This window comes from Bombus vosnesenskii, unplaced genomic scaffold, assembly GCF_011952255.1.
Source record: "Bombus vosnesenskii isolate JDL3184/JDL3185 unplaced genomic scaffold, Bvos_JDL3184-5_v1.1 scf7180000016281, whole genome shotgun sequence".
Taxonomy (NCBI): domain Eukaryota; kingdom Metazoa; phylum Arthropoda; class Insecta; order Hymenoptera; family Apidae; genus Bombus; species Bombus vosnesenskii.
The window spans coordinates 215,927-237,908 of record NW_022884350.1 but is presented as its reverse complement, the minus strand read 5'-3'; the positions used below and the strand labels follow the sequence as shown (position 1 = coordinate 237,908).

General features: G+C 33.7%; 2 protein-coding genes across 2 annotated transcripts in view; both read right to left on the bottom strand.

The window, feature by feature from the left end:
* LOC117242932 (cadherin-87A) overlaps positions 1–15,997 on the bottom strand; it is a 539,676-nt gene extending 523,679 nt beyond the window's left edge. The window contains exons 1-2 of the mRNA XM_033509995.1: positions 15,838–15,997; positions 15,285–15,417 (exon numbers count right to left, since the gene is read on the bottom strand). Coding sequence (XP_033365886.1) covers positions 15,285–15,325 — 41 coding nt within the window. The 5' untranslated portion in view covers positions 15,326–15,417; positions 15,838–15,997. The remainder of the gene's footprint in view (positions 1–15,284; positions 15,418–15,837) is intronic.
* A 679-nt stretch (positions 15,998–16,676) lies between these two features.
* LOC117242926 (histone H2A.V) lies at positions 16,677–21,693 on the bottom strand. The gene is made up of 6 exons (XM_033509990.1): positions 21,541–21,693; positions 20,786–20,915; positions 20,563–20,640; positions 19,124–19,237; positions 18,378–18,507; positions 16,677–18,022 (listed from the first exon to the last, which is right to left on the bottom strand). The coding sequence occupies exons 2-6, from the start codon at positions 20,786–20,788 to the stop codon at positions 17,961–17,963; spliced, it is 387 nt and encodes a 128-aa protein (XP_033365881.1). The 5' UTR covers positions 20,789–20,915; positions 21,541–21,693; the 3' UTR covers positions 16,677–17,960.
* Between the last annotated feature and the right edge of the window lie 289 nt (positions 21,694–21,982).

Genomic DNA, 21,982 nt, shown 5'->3' with positions numbered 1-21,982 from the left:
TTCTGATTAAAACAAGACCAAACACGATACAATTTGGAGCGCAGTTTCTTATTTAATACCGTTAACTTATTTTCTTTCGTCTATTAAATATACATGTAAAAGTGATTTAAACTATATATCGCGTTCTTCATATTAGCTACTCATTTACCTACTTCATTTTAACCATTATTCTCATTTGAACCAGAAAAATCTCACAAATGCGTTAGTAAAAATTTAATTTTTAAGAAACCAGAGATAAAAGCATTCGTCGTTGTCCAAACGGAATATTAGTATTTTTTCACGGACGATTGAATTCGCATCAGGTTACACTACTCAGTCGTCGAACCTCGCGGTGTATCCAAGGAAACGCACTAGGATCAGGTCAGAAAAAAGGGCGAACAAAAAAGCGAGCATTTAGAGTATTTTAGACAGACACTGTATTAGACACTTTTAGAGAGACTATATTAACACGATACTCGGTTATGTATTGTATCTAACACTGTACAACTAGCAAGAAACACGTCAAGAAACACGATAAACGAATGACGAGACATAGTACTATTTCAAGCTATTATCTTGCTGTTAGTAGTCACAATTACTTTCAAGCTGGAGATAACACAGAATGAAATCCTAATTGCAACATGGCTATTCGTTACTCTCCTACCATTCTCAACCGTCAATCTTGTTTCACTAGACACTTCTCCGAAAAACCGTACACAGAATTGCCAAGCCACTCAAGCAAGCACTTTGCGACAATCGACAATCTCCTTTTCTGAAATTCGAACGGCATCCACCGTGCAATTGCAGCCCGTGGAACGTCTTCCTATTTTGCATATCCAGCAAAATGCCGCGTCTACGTTCGATCCTTTTACGGCGCTCGCATCCAGCATCGTATCAAGGACGCTTAAGCGTCAGTTACGACTTGTTTGGGCAAGTCGCGTACGCAATCCTAGAGACGAAGGTGCGCGCGAGTGAATATTGCAACGTGCACGTGCCGGCACGTAAAGCTACGTTGGAAAATTAAGCGTGCGAGCTCGAGAACGCGAATACACGCGTGTGCCGTACGCACACACACACACACACATACTTAGTCGTATATAGGGTGTTACAAGATATCTCTTGGAAGCCGCATTGACAAACTCTACTTTTGAGAATCTTTGCTCGGATATACGATCACTAGACAGCAAATGTTTATGCAAATTCAAATTTTCATGAACGTAACTGACCGGATAGAATCTATTACTATACTTTGGATATTATGTATCTTTGGATATTAATAGTAAGGTAAGATGCACAAATATCGTCCCCCTAAAGTTCTTAGCTTTCTGATTTGCAAAAATTTGTACAATTACCTTGAAAGCATAGCAACGAAAATCTGCGATCAAAGTTTCATAAAAATTCATACAAACAGAGGAAAAAGTACATATGTAAAAGGATGCATTTTCCTGTTGTTAAAAAAAGTATTCCTAATTTCGTCCTCGTTTCAAATTTATTTTGAGAAATTTATTTTAAAAAACAGTTTATATTATTTACATTAAAATTAATTATATATATACAAAACAAATCATGAACATTGAACTTGACCAATCATGGATTTTTAGATGCGCGCAGACCACATCAGCATTTCATCCGCGCGATACATCTAATCCACTTTTCTGCCCTCACATCGTTCGAAAATCGATCGTCACATGTAAAATAGGCCGTATTTTGATCCTGCTCACTTTCTCAGGATGACTCTATTTAAAATTTCTTTCCACGAAACGCGTTCCTAATTTCGTCCCCGGCTATCTATTTAAAAGGACGAAATTAGGTACAGAGCCATTTTTATAAACGATAGAACGAGACGGTCACTTCAGAATATGAAAATAGAAGCAATATACCAGACGTCAGCAAAAATAAAACGCTAGAGTTACGTACTGCTTCACATATTGAGATGCGACTTTGAATATTAAGAAATAACGTAGTACCAATTCCACTGCAGTCTAATTAAATACCAATTGCAGTTTACAGGCTGGGGCACTTAACAACAAATATTGGTCGCAGGAGGAAATTCGTGCCACTCAGGCTGCTCCAATATTTATTGCGCTCTAGTCTACACGTCTATTACACGGAGCTTATTTGCTATACATCACAGCTTAAACGTACAGACCTGAATTTTTCAATATCACATAAGTACCCCATCACGTTTATTTTTGTGTCTGGAAATTTTTTATGAGTGCACGAACGTGAACAGTCGAGTAATAACCAAATTAATTAACCGCAAATTCGTCGTGCAATCTGACGTAAATTTCAAACAGTTTCTAGCGTATCGTCTATAATCGATGCTGTCGTCTGTCATTGCTTTGATGTCTAACATTTGCCCTGTAAATGTTGCGCGCATATTTTAAGCCACCATGTATGTGCACTGTGCACGTGCACGCAAGAAAGCGTATCTTGTCTCTCCATACCAGGTACCGACGATACACACCACCGCGTGCAGCAAACGTCGGGTTAAACCGTTACCTCGATCCTCTGCTTGTACCTATCGTAGACACCACTCGTGGAGACAATCTACGCTCTTCCCCCCTTTTCCTGTGTTTCCTTTTCTCCGCCAGTATATTTTCTTCTGTCGTTCAAATTGTCGTTCGTTCGCTCTGATTCTTTCTTTGTGCCATGCACGGCTTTGAAATCTCTTAATGGAATTTATTCTACGGTTTTGTTCAACCTACCGATAGACGCGGACCTCCCTCTATGTTCTACGTCCTATAAAGTGGCCGCCTGCTGTAACGTATTGCCAATCGTAAAGGTAAATCCACTAGCTTCTGCCGTATTCATTGTAAATTCCGTTATGTTTTCATGTTTTGTATCAAGACACCTTCCGTTCTGTAATATCATTGGGTAGAGATTTTTTAAATTTTATGTTCGCCGTGGCAAAAGATTTTCTTGTCAATTCTTTTTATTTTTTTTTTTTTTTAATAGCCGACCGAGTTTAATCTTTGCGAATTGGAACACTCATTACGGATAAAAATTTTAATCAGAGGATCTTACTGCTGAAGTACGGTAAGTAGAAAATGCATTTGAAAAATTTAAAGCTGCCCCATTTTTCCTTCATTAAACATAACGCCTTTTAGCGCGAGCGATTCAAGTTAATCGCGAAACTTGGACGAAACCCTTGATTTTGCTTTCTATCGAAACTCTAATTTCTCTGGAACCGTTTAACCCGAAGATTGAACATTTTCTTGACAGAGATACTGTACAGTCAACGTAAGTAATTTCCTCTTTAGCGACAGCGGCGCCTTAATCATTTCCCCTTATACTGGAGAAAGCTAACGATAATCTCTGCTAGTCATGGTCGATCAAAACCATTCAAAGTTACCTTAGCAATTTATTATTCTTTAATATGAATATGTGGAAAACGTTACTCGACCGAGGTACAAAAGGTACGCGTGTTTATCTAATTTCAGAAATATACATATTTAATGTCCAAATCTACTGTTTGTCTTAACAACATGATTTTGACAAAAATTCGCTACTTTCCTTTTTAATTTCCTGAACATGTTAAATGCCACGCCAGTTTTACAAGGTTTGGCTGTGGCGTCACGATGAATTTTTTATTATGCAATACATATAATGTTGAAGTATTACCTACAAGAGATATGTTACGGTGTATAATTATCATTAATAAATTTATCTCACTGAGGTTACCGGTGATCCCCATGGACACTGTAGTGCAATTTCACTCGATTTACTTATTTTTTTCGATTATCAATTATCTCATATTGTTTCATCGCGTTGCTAAATAATTGTTTTATTTTGTTACGTCCCGGGACCTACCATAAACCATAATCCATCCTTCGATCATATTTATTTGGACCCGCAATAATCCTAAAGAACCGTCACAAGATTTAGCACTTTTTACTTTACTGTCAAGGCTCTTAATTGCTATCAAACATCCTTCAAATCGAAACGTTCCTTAGGGTTATTGTTCATTAAGATAAAACACGGAAAAAGCGGGTTTTTCCCATGTTCGACAGCCACTGCTGGGGAGCGCACATAACAGATCTATATTTCATGTATAAATAAAGCTATTTTTATATGTTTTTACTGCATTAATTTCGTCACACTATTGTAGTAGCGATGGTAATAATAAAAAATTTAGAAATATTGACATTTGTTCAAATTATGTATTTCTATTAATCTTGTTGCGCCGGTCACCGGTGACCCCATGGCATTCAACGTGTTAGTTAAAAAATTATATAAATCTACAGAGGAAATGTGTGCGATCTAATATATTCTAAAATTTATATATTATATTATATGTACATACTCGACTATAACTTCTTACAAGTTGTATATTTATGTCAATTAAAATCGGACACTGCGTAGCGTTTCGCACTTCTTGAAACAAAACGTTTTTTCTTATAATCCCATATTTATCTGTACCTGTTACTCGCTACTGTAATATTTACAAATAGTTATATATATAGTACGAAGTGCATCGCGTGGCTTTCGTTACTTTAAACCACAAGCGTTTCAAAAGTCACGGGAACGTTGCTATTTACAATAGTAACGTTGTTTGTACGATGAGAGCGAAATTATATCAAGTCGAAAGAGAGTTTTCATTTCAGTCTTCTGACTGCACTAGTGCAACAATGTGCCACCGGCGAATTTACGCGAGATTTGGCTCTGGTTTTGCGTTTGTTAGAAAATCGTTTGATCTCTTCTAGGATTGAGTGGACGTGCAATGGTTTGCAAGTATCGTCGCTTCTGAAGTACCAGGTTGCGTCTATGATCGCACGAAGGATTTTAGCTAGTTGACTTTCAATTTTTTAAACCTGTGACTTGGCTGCCATTCACCGAAGCTGGTTTCCACGTGTCCAGATCAACTCTATTACACATTTGTATATCAGACTTATGGTTATTCCTGTCGATCTTGAATTTTCTGAAGATAAATCGTTTCTTAACTAATTTCACGTGTTTTAATTTTTGTTTACTGTGCTGCTCCCAAATGAGTTTAATGTGTGTTGTATCGTTTCGAAGTGAACACAAGTTTAACTTCAACTACATAGTACATAAAATTTACGGTATAAGTGTAACGAATTTTCGAAAATACTGATATCTACGCATTACTATGTTGTACAAGGATCGCTTTGGATACGTTTTATTTAAACTCGTAACGTCTAACCGTGTCCACAAGCGGATAAACTATACCAAAGATTGTTACAAAAACGACTGTTCAATTTGATCGAAAATGAGGAAATGGTAAATTTATATAAAACGTAAAGTCGAAAGAATGTTGCTATGTATATGATTATAGGAACGAAATTGAAATACGAACAAGGCGAAGATTGTACGTGGAAATCTTTTTTTTATTTTTTAATTTAAATAGGTTAACGAACAAGAAGTGATATCATAGAACATAACAGTATTGCTATGCTGTACAGAATGTTATTATTATATTGTATAATACTATTTGTATGCATGCGTGGAAAATAAGATAATAATAATATAATGCAATGAGATCAAAACGCTAGTTCTAACTACCACAGAGCAATCTTTGATTTTATTGCTTTAAGTTGAATTACTTGGCAATCCTTTTAATTCTCGTATTTAGACGAGACAAAATCTTGGATTTTTACGCAAATTCGGAACTTTTATAAATCTAATTGAACAAATAGAATCTCCGGTAAAAATGTCATTTTCATTGAATATTATAATAAGTATCATTGGACATTTATGCGGTTTTTAAATTTCCTATAAACGCATAAACGTCCGTAGTCTACTCACGCTTAAAAGGAAAAAGAATGCAATAAAAATGGAGATACAGAGAAGCATTAACATAGCGTTACAAGAATTTAGACTGAGACACGAACAGAATGTAATTTCGTCTTCTTCAATTATAAGACGAATAAAGATAGACAGGTCAAATATAAATAAATTACAAGAAACGAAAAATGTATGTGACTCGTTAGCAAAAAGCTACGGAACTAACAAATAATTAAAAGACAATAAATTATATTTATCTTGTTCTTGTATCATTACGTTTTCTAGAATGATCATGAAAAAAGACAAGCTGTTCCGTTATCCGAAAATACTCCGTTATCCGGATGCTGGAGCCTCTACTGTATTTTAATTTCAACTATTATAAATTCATCCATTCGAAACATACTCGTTCGTAATTAACTCTGGCACATTGTTCGTCGCGGCAAAAGAATTGAAAATCTGACCTCTCTTCTACGCAATTAGAACAAATTTTCGTTGTCTTCAATTTTGGAGGAAATCGGTAGACCTTTGGCTATCATACGACTAGCGTCACGATTATTTGTCGCAGTTCCATAGTCACCGCAGCAAATATCAAAGCCGGTAGATGACCGTGATTTTTCATTGTTGCTACTAATAACGCAACGACGAAGACAAATTGCAAAGGTGGCGTGAAAAGCTGCACTCGATACGTTATGGAATTCGTAATGAAGCGTAGACGTCGGTGTTTTAGCGAACAGTATGATAGATACGATACGAAACCAGCGAAACAGATGTACGAGTATCCGGAAAGTGATTTATCACTCGGCCGGATAGGAAGAACTTTGGCACGAGGCGATGTTACGCCGTTCGGGGAATTTTTCTCAGCTGCGCATGAACATTTCGTGTACTGTACGTACACGGTGGATCTTCCAGACAGAATGATCAGTTGAAATTGCGAATGAAGATGTACTTCGGAAAAGTCATTGCCGAAAATGTTTCCTACGATTCTCATTATATTATATGTTAACGTTTATTATAGCTGTCATATCTATTCAGGTATTTTAAGACAGTAAATACCTTGGAAGTACTATGAGGAAACTGAAAAATAATTTTTCGGCACGTAGTAAGCTGGGCGATACGAGAAGAATGTATGCCAAATTCCAACATTTACGTTTTATAAATTTGTCATATTAATCGACTAGATTTTCAGTATATATATCTATGCAGTATACTTCTTTATTGATCTTTTTCAGATTTTTCTTGCCATGAATTTTGTTTAGGCCAGCTATTGGTTATATGGGACTACAGCTTTCTAGAATGCGGATGGGAAGTCTTGAAGTAGTAATTCTTTTAGATCAGTTCGACTTATTGTTTATTGCTTATCATGCGAGTCTTGTGATCATCTTTGACCATGTAACCATTATGGGTTACTAACAAATTATTAAACGTGGCAGTTTAAAAAGTTAATAAAAATAAGAGGAATTGAAGTAAACAGAAATTACATTTGAGCTTGAAGACTACATTTGCATTGAAAAAGGGTCTAGTCCTATGTCAGTTCGGTTCGACTTATTGTTTATTGCTTATTATGCGAGTATTGTGATCATCTTTGACCATGTAACCATTGTGGGTTACTAAGAAATTATTAAACGTGGCAGTTTAAAAAGTTAATAAAAATAGGAGGAATTGAAGTAAACAAAAATTACGTTTGAGCTTGAAGACTACATTTGCATTGAAAAAGGGTCTAGTCCTATGTATTGGGTTGTCATGTGATTGGAAATTTTGTCAATACCACCTAATGACAAAATCCGCAATCACTTAGTTGCCAACCCAACAATTAGTATAGTTGGTCCGAAAAAAATTCGTTGTTATACGAAAATCTCCACTTAATGAAACAAAATTCCAATAACTCATAATTTATAAATTGTAGAATTCATTAACCTATTACTAACTAAAGCACATAATATGCTTAGGTTTTTAAATGAACAGAGATGATCGTAGCGTCTCAGCAAATAGATCGCGTCTATGATACACTGTTAGCAAAGAAGAGGACCTAACTCTTACGGCTATGACAGTTGCCGGACAACTTTCAGAAACTATCGCAAGTAAGTATGTAGTTAGTGCGTGAAAGTTTTATAAAAATTGGATCGTCGTAATCGTAAAAGCGCAATCTCTCAGTGAAAAATACGATAAAAATTGAGTGGAACTTTAAATTTAGTTAACGAAATATTTTTACGTTTTCAAAAAAATTAATAACGAAAAACATTGATTACACGAACAATGTACGTGTACGTTAAACAATAGTAGTAACAAGCCGCAAAGACTCACGTTAGCAAAGTGTTGTAAAAAGTACACGTAATTTTCGTAATCTAAATAAAGATTAGACAAAAGCCGGGAAAAGATATCTACCAAAACCATTCATTTCCGCAGCCATCCTTATCGTGAACAGTCTCTACTTGCATATTACAAATACTCTCCACATACGACAGAACGCCAAGAGATTATTAGTCAGGAGATTTCATTTATCAAAACCAAAATAACAAAAAATAATGCGAAGGCGAATGAATTTTACATAAGCGAAAGATACTTGTAAAGAAAGGCTAGTTGTCACTTGGAAATTACGCAATTATTAGAAACCTGTGGTTGATGATGAAGAATCCCTGACACAAATGACGTGTCAGCTGATGAAACTTGCAGGAGGAAACAATAAATAATTGTAGGAGATAAGGAATTACAATAATAATCATTACGATCATATTTTTTCTATCTATGAATTTTACCATCCAAGAACTTTTTTAAAATTCTGCATAAATTCAATGTCCCAAAAGTAACGTTGCACAGTTTTGATAACTATAGATTAGGACAATTCTTTGACTAGCTCTTGCATACAATAAAAATCGTAAATTCAATTTTCTTTATAACAAACGAAGATGAAAAAGTAACGCGACTAGAGTTCTTCAAAAGCGAGTTAAGGAGGAAAAATAAAGTCTATATTAATGTAGAAGATTTTGTTATTGTTGTTTTGTTGTTGGACTTACAACTCTTTGTATCATGTACAGTGTTCGCGAGAACCCTATTTGAACCCTATAAAAAATTTTCCAAATATATATCATATCTTTTGTACAAAAAATGTATTTTCGTACCACATACAACTTTCGCGATCATATTGGTAAGATTTCAAACAGATCCAAAAATATACATAGAAGTTACAAAATACAATTTAAATTTTATTTATTGTATCGTATCTTTATGCGTTTTATCAGATCGGTTCCAAATTCTACGAATATAATCACGATAATTACGTTTGATCATAATATCATGCTAATAAAATTTCAAAAAGTCTAGCATGATATACATAGTATATTTACAATTATAATTTATTCGAATATCAATGGACAACGCCTTTTTCAATAATTCCCAAATTACATAAAAATATTCTAACGAATAATATAGCAAGTTAAGAAATTACTTTTTCTCGACATGGCTCATTTTTAAAATCACGTCGAAATAAAAGCGTTAGACAGTGGCTTAATTACAGCAAAGTTGCCACTAAACATAGAGAACAACAGGAATGTTTACACTAGCTGACAGAGTACGTTCCCTGTTGACGTTTTAATTAAAACTTTTCACCCTTTACGCAACAGCCAATTTAATTATTCGCCGATTACTTTTTCCAGACGAGGTAAACGTTCGGAAGTTATCATTTCGATGTTCTCAATCTCGCGGCCAGAGACAAGTTGGTAGTTCGCAGAGGAAACTGAAACGACTTTCTCCCTGTAAAAATTTATGCACCTGTAAGAAATTAATTCCAAGCTGAAAGTTGGATGAGCTGCGTGATCTCTGCTACAAAGACAAGTTCGCTTGCAAGACATCTGATGTTAAATTATCAGAGGAAAGTTTGGTGGGGATCTGATAGAAAATCCTACGGTTTCATGATAGAAGACGAGCTCATCGAGTCTTCTGTGCGACCGTATGGTCGATGACCCAGAGGATGTGCTAACGGATCGCGCTGTGCCGCTGATTCAAGAAACCACGAACCAGACCTACTCGTAAATGTCTCTCGAAAAACATGAAATGTGTTTACCTAGCCGGTATAAACACACGTATTGCGACTTTAATTTTTCAGTAAAAGTGACCGGTGAATGACGAATACGTGTTTGATTCATATACAGTAGCTGACAAAAATTTAAGACGACTATCTCTCTCTGGTAGATTATCGCATCACATTATAAATACTAAATAACCAAATCGTCCTTGCAATTACATATGCGCTCACGCTCTATCTACGAACGGCCAGGAGACTGAAAACACGAGCACTACTTGAGAGGATGAATATAAAACGATTCGATGCTGTACTTGCTACGAATATTAATTTAAAACTATATAACACGACATACTAAATTCGTAATAACAAATGATAAATTTAAATGAAAATCCAGGGTATAGCAGCAATGTACGCCCTGAAGATGGAAAAATTGCTGTATCACTACGCAAGAGATGAAAGACATTTGGCGAAATACAGCAAATGTTATTGGAACACCTGATACAGTATTTATAAATTTAAAAAAAATGGTTGGAGGAAGAAGAAAGATGGACCAGCGCATCCATTGCTTATCCGAAAAGGATCATTTTCGAATTGCTATTGATTGTTAAAACGAAATCTGCGTTACGAATGATCTGAACATTTGCGTAAGAGTCGTTCAGAAATATTTTCGTGGTTTTAGTGTCGAAGGGGCTTTCAAAGAATCCAATACTCAGTCGTAAAAATCGGAAGCCAGAAATTGCTTCTGCTTCCGGAAAGCACACAAGCACTGGGCAGTACAAGCACGGACAGTACATTTTAATGGAGTGTTGTTTTCTGAAGATTTAAAATTTAATAGACTGTAATAGAGTAGATTTCCATAGCGAACGATCGTGGACTGTTGGTTATTTATTATCTAAAATACAGCGCGATAATTTATCAGAAAAGTAATCTTGAACTTTTGTCCATTACTGTACATACAATGGCTCGCAAGAATACTCCAACACTTACAAAAAGAACATAATTTTAACGATATAATACGTATATTGTACGGAAAATGTTGACAATTACAGTGAGACTCGACTATCATGGGAAGGTACAAAGTACTTGGTGCAAAGAAATAGAAATATCTTAAAAATCAAACTGATCAAGTCTACTTTTCATATAGATATAGACATTTGAGTCCAATTTGTCCCATAGAAAAGCCATTGCAGAATTGCCAAACATACGATAAAATTGAGCAAACCTACATTTGCCACGAAATATTAACTAAAAACATAAATTCTTAATGATGATATTTCAATATTCTTAGGTCCAAAATTTCATAAAATATTCCACCATCTAACTGCATTTTTGTTTCAATCACTAATTAACCAGTAAAGAGATTTTCCAGACGCGTGTCACATGACAATATTTAACTCGCAAATATACAAATATTTAACGAACAATTCCATTCTTCCTCATTGTATTCGTATCAAATGAACTTTAACGTAAATATTATATACACAACCTATTGGGTTGGCAACTAAGTGATTGCGAATTTTGACATTAGATGGTATTGACAATTCACTTAGTTGCCAACCCAATAAGATCGTATTCATTCAATCGTAGCTCCTTCGTAATTGCAACAGTCAAGTACTTAGAATATCTTAGTTACCCAAACGATGCAACACTTCCTTTGATTAACAAACACATTAAACTGATAAATATCTGAACATCGACGAACATTGTATGACTAACTATGGACAGAGTGCATCAAATTTTAAACGTTTTTTTAATTATTCCTCAACAATTAACTAATGATTTAATTGTCACAGTGGAACGAATATTTCGCCCATCAATCATTCCATTCTATTAAGCTTATCACTCGCTACGAAGTAAATTTTGAAAACAGCGTTTATAATATCGTCATTTTCCTGCTGTTTTCAATTTATGAAGCCGATCAATACGACTTCTGCATGCCACGTGTATTCCAGTTTGTGCGTAACGCTACAATATTTATATGATGATTATAAATTGGATTATAATTTATAATCGTATTATATAAATTTATTTTAATCGCACAAAACATTCGCGCAATCCTATTAACTTGCGTAGAAAAATTGACACTGCAGCAGAGATCTAAAATCACTGTATCTTCCACGTACACTGTGACCTAGTGCGATATTTCTACTTGACTGTGATCTTCGTATTAGATTAAAAGCCTAGCACACTATTAGCCAAGAACCTAAATACAGAGAAGATTTATAAATCACAGATTAAAACGAACTAAATCGACAATATAAAAAATATAATATTGAGAAAATAAAGAGACGAGATTACTTGACTCATCATTCTCCCATCTAGATCTTGCAACTGTATGAATTATCAATATATCTATTATGCTAATATAATATAATAATCTGCAATGTATCTATTGTACTAATAAATTTTCGGTGGCCTGACGAAACAACGATTCAATTCGCGATTGTTTAATAAAATTACGTTTACGCGACTTTTACGTGATCCTTGATGGATTAATCACGTGCGGTGCAAGATTAAAGGCGAAACGACGAAGAAGCAGCAAGAGACTCCGCCTCGTTTAAACTCTTAAACTCTCAATATCGCAAAGCGAGGTAAATCAAAGGATACGAACACGACACTCGAATCAATCAACCGATGTGATACCGACATGAAAGAATAAGTTGTAGAAAGACACGCAAACAAGATTACGCGTTTCCAGTTCATGTTAAGTAACGAAGAAGTATTTCCTGTATTTATACATGAAATTCCCAAGCTACGTCGGAGAGGCTCTCGTTCTAAGAACGATTCCGTGTTCATTCCTGCATGAACGTAGCGTGCAGAGATCCCTACCATGCAGGATAAACTTTCACCGCAACATTTGCCGTCGCCTCGATGACGTTGCCGATCAACCGACCTTGCGTTCCAGGTACCGGTATTTAGATTACAGAAAACATTTTTGCTAAGATTCGTAGGATAGGCCGCGCAAAGATACTGGACTACGTTTAAAATATTTTCGCAGGAAGGGCACCGCTAATGGGTTACGGCGAGAAAGTTAGAAATAAAAACGAGTCCTGCTCGATATGAAATTGAAAAAACCATCTCTGTAGAAAAATCTGTCTGTCTATAATATTAATGATTAGTAGTGATATTGATATTTATTGATGTAACGTGTAATTATCGTTAATAATTATTAATAATACTGATGATATTAGCATACAATAATTATTAATAATATTAATTCTGTTTATAACAAACCTATAATTTATCACTTGTCAACTATTAACTGTTAGTTAATGCATAAATTATTATGCAAGAAAGCCATGGGTATACAGGATTAATGTTTTAATCTTTTTCAGTAACAAATAGCTTACTTCTGTAAATTTATTTGTTACACGAAAATGACATAAACAATTGTAAATCCTATAAGGAATTCTAAAAAGTAATGTTTGTAACATCAGTACTCAACTAGGAATATTTAGGCAAATTCATATTTTTATTAACACGTAAATAACGATTTCATTCTTCAGATATTGCAGCTTACATATTTGGATTATACTTATTTACTTATTTATATGTACGTATATGTAACAAAATTAGATGCAAACATTTTGCGCATTGTGGTACATTTTTTTTCTCAATGACTCGATAAATATGTAGTAGGAATATATTAAGTTTGAGATAAAAACATTTCAAGAAATTTGTGGAATTTCTTTTCTTTTTCCTCTGTTCAATGTATTACAAGGAACAAGGTTTCTCGAAGAAAATCAAGGATAATTAAATTGGCGAGCATTTTGGAACAGGGTTTCTTAGAATAACGTGTAATATGTAGAGTCCAAAATGTGGCGCTTTCTTTATCTTATAATTTTCATAATCCTAATCTGTGGACTGTAATCTTTGGATTACGATATTCATTAATTTTTCATAATTTCGTTGAAATATGGTTAAGCAAAATTTTATAATTGCATGTAATACGACGTAGCTTATCTGTATATTTTGTACAAATTAATTGTTTCAGTAACCATTTCTGAAAGTTTATTCATTGTTTTTCTATAATTTCATATTGCTTCAGATGTCAATTTCATAGTTAAAAAATTATAAAAACCTATACCAGAACTGATTATTCATTCACATTTCCATGATACATCTAACACTTTATTTTGTTTCACTAGGAAATAAATAATCACTTATGGAATCATTGTTAAAGATTATTAAATATGACTCAACGTGACGTTTATAAGAAACATGCGCAAACTCATGAAAATCCCATATACATTCTAAACGACTTCTGGCAGTGTTCTAAGAATAAGCAAAATAAAACTCTCTGGATAACGTGTTATTACGTTAACGTGCCGAATATTCAAAGTAGTTTTGTAATGAAGATCAACGAACTTTGCATAAAAACAATGAAATCCAGTCCAAACAATGAAAGTGATAAAGTATGAAGCAAATAACATATATACATGAGTAAACGAAATTATAATATTAAAAGACGTAATATCTTATTTTTATTTAAAACGACAATCTTATAATATACTAATCGAAAAATTATTTAATAAACATGTTTTTACTAAGAATAGAACTATTTACATATTTGGAAGACTCCACAATTATTTTCAATAAAATATTAAATACATACTAACAATTTTAAGAAAAAGCTATTAAATACATATAACAAAGAATAATATCTAAAACTAAATAATGAAAATATAAAACTGGAGCCTACATAATTATTCCAAAATATGGAGTCAATTGCTATAAATAAATATGTAATTCATTATTTTGTTTCCTCATAATATCCAAAATGCCTTAAAATGAGATTTAACGACTAACCAAAATATGGAAATGTATATAAATGTGTATTAAACAATCCATATTATTACTTGCCAATGCTATAAATTCAGAAAATTAATAGCCCAAATTTTTCAACTTAAAATAAAAAATCCCCTGATAGTAATATGATATAACCATGAAATACGAATGTACGTTTAAATTTCAATTCCTGGTAAATACAAGAGACAAACCTTGAAATACCAACGAGTTAATCATATCGTAGTTGTACAAATTTTCACTAAAGTACAAAACATCACAAAGTATATTTTCCTTAAAGTAACTCTAAAACATAAAGTACCAGAATAGACTGATAAATTATAGCAACGCTCGATGCACATAACATTCCGAGATGAAACAACCGTAAAAACGTCGAAACCAAGCGTCAATACTGTTCATTGACCTTCGTTGAAGCAACTAGTGTTCAAATACATACACATACTGTACGTATGATTAATTTTCCGAGATCAATGGTAACAGTGAATGATATAGCACAACAAATCAGTGAAATGATATGAAAAGCGCAAGTATATTTTCACTGAATCGTCGAATCTCAAGTTTCTATAGATATTTCCAGAGAACGTGACGTTAGTAAATTCAAAGTGAGCCACGGTGCAACAAGATGTTCCTTTCACCGTAACATAGTAAAGGTGAATAATATAACTTGGCTAACAGGTTGATCAAGTAAAAGCAATGTCACGCAAATATATTACGGAAACAGGGAGAAAAGACTTACCGGCCACGAAGGAAGGTTCGTTCCGTGTCTCTACTTGTCATCTTCAAAGAATCTTGGATCCAGGTGTATTACGGTGGAAAATTACGCCAAGGATATCATACCGTTGACTCTTGCCACGAAATCAAGAAGACCGCTTCGAAACAGAATACGATACTCTTTATAATTACGAATCACCGGTTTTTCGAACCAATTGTTTCCCCTACCCGCACCCTTCGCGCGCGTAAAAATTCGATTGCAAAGAGTAAACACCGGCAACAGCGCAACGTGAGCGAAACGGAAACAGGTCCTCTCTTCACAGATCTTTCCGCGAGCGAAATTCCGGTACCCGTAAACCAGGATATACCAAAGTATACGAAATCTTGATCGTACAACTATACACTGCTTGACATTACCCACGCGTTCTGTCACCGGTGTGTGCACTATCTCTCGGCCCTCTCACGACGGATCCGAGGACGATCCGTCGAGAGATCCTGTCCCCTACGCAAAGTCGATAAACGAGCTTGTTCGTTCCTGTTATGGAATGGAATTTATGTATCAAGCAACTGATGCTCACGTTTACAATGATATCCACGACACAAGCCGCCCAACCGACCGAACTCGTGAAAGGCGACTGAGCTTCTGACCGGCTTAGTGGGGAGCTCTTCCTTGCTGCTATCTCACTCCCACACAAATGCAAGAAGCTACACCGTACCCCACTAGAAGCGGACTCGACGAAAAGCCGCAAGGTTTTGAACGAGCCATGGGATTGGTTGCTGGTGGGGGAAATCGAGTAGTGATAGGAGACCGCTCCCAGTATGATGGCAGCACTGGACGTGGATATACTCACTACGTGAAATTTCAAAAAACTTTAACATACCTATAATGATCAAAAGAAATGATCCTCTATTTTCGCTCTCATCTTCTAAATAATACAATTTATATCATAGAGATGATAGTGTTTGCAAAATAGTATATATTACATCTTTTCACAAATAAATGTACTTATTTCTATACGCTACAAAGATTATAACGAAACAAAGATTCGTTTTATTAATTTTTAAATAGAATTACTAAGTATTCTTTCCTGCATTATATAATTTAGAAATTCTTTGCATTTATGTATATGCTCATCGTATATCTTTACATCAAACCTAAGGTAGTTTTCAAATTTTACTAGACAAGCATTACCTTCTAGCACAGAAAGTGTATTTAGAAACTGTTTACACATAATATATGAAAACATTACACAGTTTGTGTACAATAATGCATTTACAAAAATCATTCGTTGTATTACAGCCTTTTAATTATATATTATCTCTTAGTCCATTTTAATTTAAAGACTTAAAGAAGGTACAAAATACAAATTAGTATATCTTTTCTTGACTCAACAATTTTTAATAATTGAACTATAGATAATAGTAAAATTGCTCTTTATTATGAAAATGAACATTTTACATGTGGCTGGTATTTAATACAGCGAAAATTACACTAAATGACACAAGTAACAGTAGTTTTATGAATAAAATGGAAAGTGATGTGAACAGAACCGAAATAGAAATTAATAGTTGTTAGAACTAAAAATGTATACTATTTTATTTCAAATTGTTTCAATATTTCTACTATGGATTTTACATTAATTGAACACTACTGGAATAAAGATTATATATTACATCAAAGGCTTTGCAATGCCGAAATACTTTTTCTTTGACCTTCACACGAGTAAAAGCCTTATAGATTTCAAAGATTCCAGTCTCATAATCATGGACATAAATTACAGCACGCTACAAATTACAACTTATTGCGTTTCATAAAATTAACAGAATATAAACAAAGTCAGCAGAATGATTTCTCATGTAATACTAATGTTACAGAGACTGAAAACTTCAAAAATTTAAGCAAAGATATTCGGCAACACAAATTTTAGAATACAAAGTGTCCAAAATTAAAAATTTAATCTAGAGGTATTTATGCACACTGTTTACTGCTATGAGATAGTTAAGAGTATTTAATAACAAGAATGAGTACGTAACTACTTTTACTTGTAACTATAATCGTAAGGTATTAAACAGTTAAATATAAATGGATTAAAAATTTCAAAAATTGAAAGTGAAAAAATTTATGAAATACCTATTAATACTCGCTCATATTATACAGTTTTATCGAATTACTGCAATGCTATTTAATAGCTAATTTTAAGAAAACAACATTAGTTGCACGCAATAGTTTAAAAAAGAGACAAAGTTAAACACCATACACAAAATACGAAATCAAAAGAATAATCTTCTTTTAAAATTACAAACTTTACGACACATCCAAGTCCTTAAATACTCCAACTTTCAAAACGTTTAGTTTACAATTCGCATACAGTATCAAAGACTTCTGCAGTTTTGAGCAAACCATGCTACAACGCATCGCTTGTCAAGTAATTGCAGTATAACGTACACTAAAATTTTCAGACTATATTATTAACTTTCCCGACTCTAAATGCCAATTATGTGGTGAAAATTTGTCTTTTTTTTAACTCTCGTTACCTATATTAAATTATATCAATATTTGTTTTATTTATATATCTATATATATATATCACGCCAGTCTTTCGCCATCAATTTCGTAACATAGGTACACTTTATCAACAATCACTCTGCTCGCATCTGTTTTGTCTACATAGCTTCACATGTTCTTAACTGAATCACTAAATTATGCTGGCTTTTGCGAACCCTTCTTTCCGATCAACGATTTGTGGATATGTGGTATAACACCTGTAACAGGAGAAAATTAAATAAAAAATCATTGTTTAATCTAAATCGCATTGATATAACATTCTTTACTTCTTGAGAATATAAGAAAGATATTTGCAATAAACATATAAGATAAATAATTCTTATGTTTTGACTAGACCTTTAAACTACCATTTTTAATAATCATAATATAACTTTTAAAGCTTTACATATTAGAATCTGAATAGCAAAATTAATTACTTTGAATCAAGACTTTTAATTCAGGAGCAAGCAAATGCTTTAATTTATTATAACAAGATTATATAATATGATAATATATGATCACATGACCTATTAATTACGACTATTAAAGTAATGGAACTATTAAAAAACATACCTCCTCCAGCAATAGTTGCTTTAATGAGGCTATCTAATTCTTCATCACCACGAATAGCAAGCTGAAGATGTCTTGGTGTAATACGTTTGACCTTCAAATCTTTTGATGCATTTCCTGCCAATTCGAGAACCTAAAACAAACAAAACATCGTTTCATAACACATCTAATATCGTACACTATTTATGAAACTTTAGCACGTAACACTACAAAACACAATACCTTACATACAGAATACAAAAAATAATATGAAAACATGTAAATGAATAAATGTATACATGTATGTGAATAAATATGTACATATCAGGATTAGACATCATCTTTTAATAGAAACATAGAAATGCTTAAAAGTCACAAAAGTAATTATAAACTAAAGCATTAGTAATGTAAGAATTGTTTGTCCATAAACATATCTTTTTAGAATGTAACTATATGATAATATTTCCCTAACGAAGATGGAAGTTTTTACTTTCGTAAAAAATGAAAAATATGAATTTAAAAGTGAAATTCTATATAACACGATAAGCAGAAGAAAGAATTGTTCCTTATTTGCCTATGGTTGACGAAAAGGCGGGAAAAATCGGCCATGATGCTTGGCGTTAGTGACGCCATCAGTCGCTAGTGATGCCAACGCATATAGTCCTGGTTATAACGGCTGATCTTCCTATTGTGCGTATTTGCCTTTCTTTCTCTGTCTTTCTCTCTTTGTTTTGTGAATGCTTTCTTCTTTCACATATATTCTCACTCACCTCAGCAGTGAGGTATTCCAAGATAGCTGCACTGTATACCGCTGCTGTAGCACCGACTCGACCATGACTTGTGGTTCTGTTTTTCAAATGCCTGTGAATTCTACCAACCGGAAACTGAAAAAACCAAACGTACTATGTCTAATATAGGTAAAAATGATATTACATCGGAAGGTAATTTTGCATTCGTGGCAAGGTAAATATTTTTGGGTTAGGACGCATCATATATAATGTCTGTTCAAATAACATGAGGTCACTCGGCGTCAGCAGCTTTTCGTATAACAAATATCGAACGACGACGAATGACACAATTTTTCGTAATATTATACGTTCCCAGTACTTTCCCCGCAACAATTCTTTATATAGGCACGCTGTACCCGATTCTTCTAAACGAAAAACCAATTTTGTCTACACATAGAACAGCACACATAACTCAGTCCTTTTTTAACACAACGAATATCGAGCGGTGTACGATGATTCGGCTTTCCCGAGCTCTCCAGTTTAGTATGTGATTTCGTCATTCACTAACGAATGTCCTGTATTTTATTTATTTACGCGTTCAAAATATTAATAAATTTTCTACAGTTGGAAATTATAATTATCCGAAGACAATGGTTGATAAACTTCATAAAGAAAATATGTTATGTTACTTTACAAGATATTAAGTTTAATGTTTACATACTTAATGTTATTATTTACATGTTTGTATACATAACTATATACGTTTCTACGTATCACAAACTAGAGTTCTTTAAATTAATTTAAAAAATTGTTAAATTTTTATACTTAAATAAATAAGAATACACGGTTTCAACATAAAAAATATCAATGTCGCTATTGACTGAATTTCAATAATGGACGAGCCTATTGAATACAAAAATAATAATACAAGACTAAATTAGAACTGCTGTCAATTTAAATTATCTTGACAAAATTCGCATAATATGACTAAACGCAAACAATTACCAACACAGCGATTCGTATTAAATGATTTTTTGAAAATTATAGAAGAGAATAATTCGATGAGAATCATATTAGTAGCTGAATAGGAAGATATGAGAGGGGGGGCGTAGAGTACACAGACTCAACGACTCGTTTGAAAACTTCCGAACTTAGACGTAATCACCATAACTTTAATTCAAAAAATAATAGACTTCCTCCAAGTTTTCTTCAGTTATTTAACACAATACGTATAAATCGAAGTTAAATCAAGCACTTTCATATATTTCATTCACAGCAAGATCGCAAATACTTGAAAAAAATGAATTGTTCATTATGAATCTAAAAACGCTTCAGTTTTTCGCGCCAACCACAATGATTTAACCTTTTTACCCTTAAAATCTATTTAAAATAATCACGTAGACGTTCATTATCGAAAAATAATGTTGACAAACTTCTATTCTATGCATTTGAACTGGTCGAGTAGTAGGCAATAAACTCACCTGCAAGCCGGCCCTCGCCGAACGAGAGACCGCCTTCGCCTTCGCTTTACCCGAGTCCTTGCCCGCCTTTCCGCCAGCCTGTTCAGAAACGAAAATCACGGTTAATTTGCGAGATACGGCCACGAAATTTCGCCAGAAGACAGCATAAACATTGTAGAATACGGGTGTGCTATTAGAATGCACGGATGGCTAAAGGATCCGCTGAAAACTTGCGGATACTCACCATTATCGGACAAGAGCCTTTGTGGTTCACTACACGACAGACTTGCCAGAAGCACAGACGACGCCGTCTAAGCGCGGTCCCGCCAAATACGCTTGGCGCTGTCGGCACGTCCCGCGATCGTCCCACGTGACTAAAACACACCAATTACACTCACTCAATAAAATGCCCGTTCGCCATCTGTTGGTCTTGACTCGTTACAACAATTTACTCGAAAGAGTAACGTTCCTATCTTGTATCACTTAAACATTGCATCGTGTACACTGGGTAATTTTCCATACTGTCTAAGGTACACTGCGTTATTATTCCTGTTGGTCACTTACCGTTTATTCCCAACTTATCAAACACTATCTAAAGTCTCCTTGAATTTTAGGCGTAACCACCGTGTAATTCTCATTTCATATTTTTCTATATATATCTTTGTTTGAATTTATAAACACACAAATGGTTTGATATTCAAATTCTTTTCATATAACAGTATTTTTTATACCGGCAAACAGGAAACGTAATTGCATCATTACTAATAAATGTAAAGTTAATAAAAATTGGAAGAACAAAGAATTTATCATTCTGTATAAAAATTTCCTTGCATCTATTGTACAATCACGCACAGTAGATTACATATTATATTTTTATAGTATTAATACGATTTATACGTCGTACGCATATCGTTTCTAACATTTAATATATGTTTCTTAAAAAAAATAAATGATGTTATAAATAGTAACATCTGGCGTAAAAAAGTGATTATACCTCACCTAAAAAGTATAAAATGTTAACGACGCGGCATCGATGAATTTCAAAGTAACCGATGAACTTTAGTCTTAAGTTATAGTCTCAAGAATTCAGTTCTTTTTCACACATTGTGTCACAGGTATAATATAATAAAACAACACTGTACGAAAAAGTGAAATCTGAAATGGAAACTTTAATAAATGTATATAATATATATTCATATTTTTATAATTAAATTATCAAACATAGGAGCGTGTTATCATTGAACACAACTGAATAGAATAAAACATGACGAAGAAATATCTACACAAACACATAATATAAAATAGTATTAATATTTTGTTGTTCGCGTTATGCAGTAAAGGCACAAATTAAATTATTCCTGTAAAAATAATCAACATGTATTTCCTTCGATTTTAACAGCTGACACCGTGAAGCATAGTATGTAATGGATTAGTATTGCGC

What these genes read in the sequence shown, in the direction of transcription:
- LOC117242926 (XM_033509990.1), bottom strand. An exon ending in CGGCGAGGGCCGGCTTGCAG is followed by an intron (nt 19,238 to 20,562) that starts GTGAGTTTATTG and finishes TGGTTTTTTCAG; the next exon opens with TTTCCGGTTGGTAGAATTCA. An exon ending in TGGAATACCTCACTGCTGAG is followed by an intron (nt 18,508 to 19,123) that starts GTGAGTGAGAAT and finishes TGTTTGTTTTAG; the next exon opens with GTTCTCGAATTGGCAGGAAA.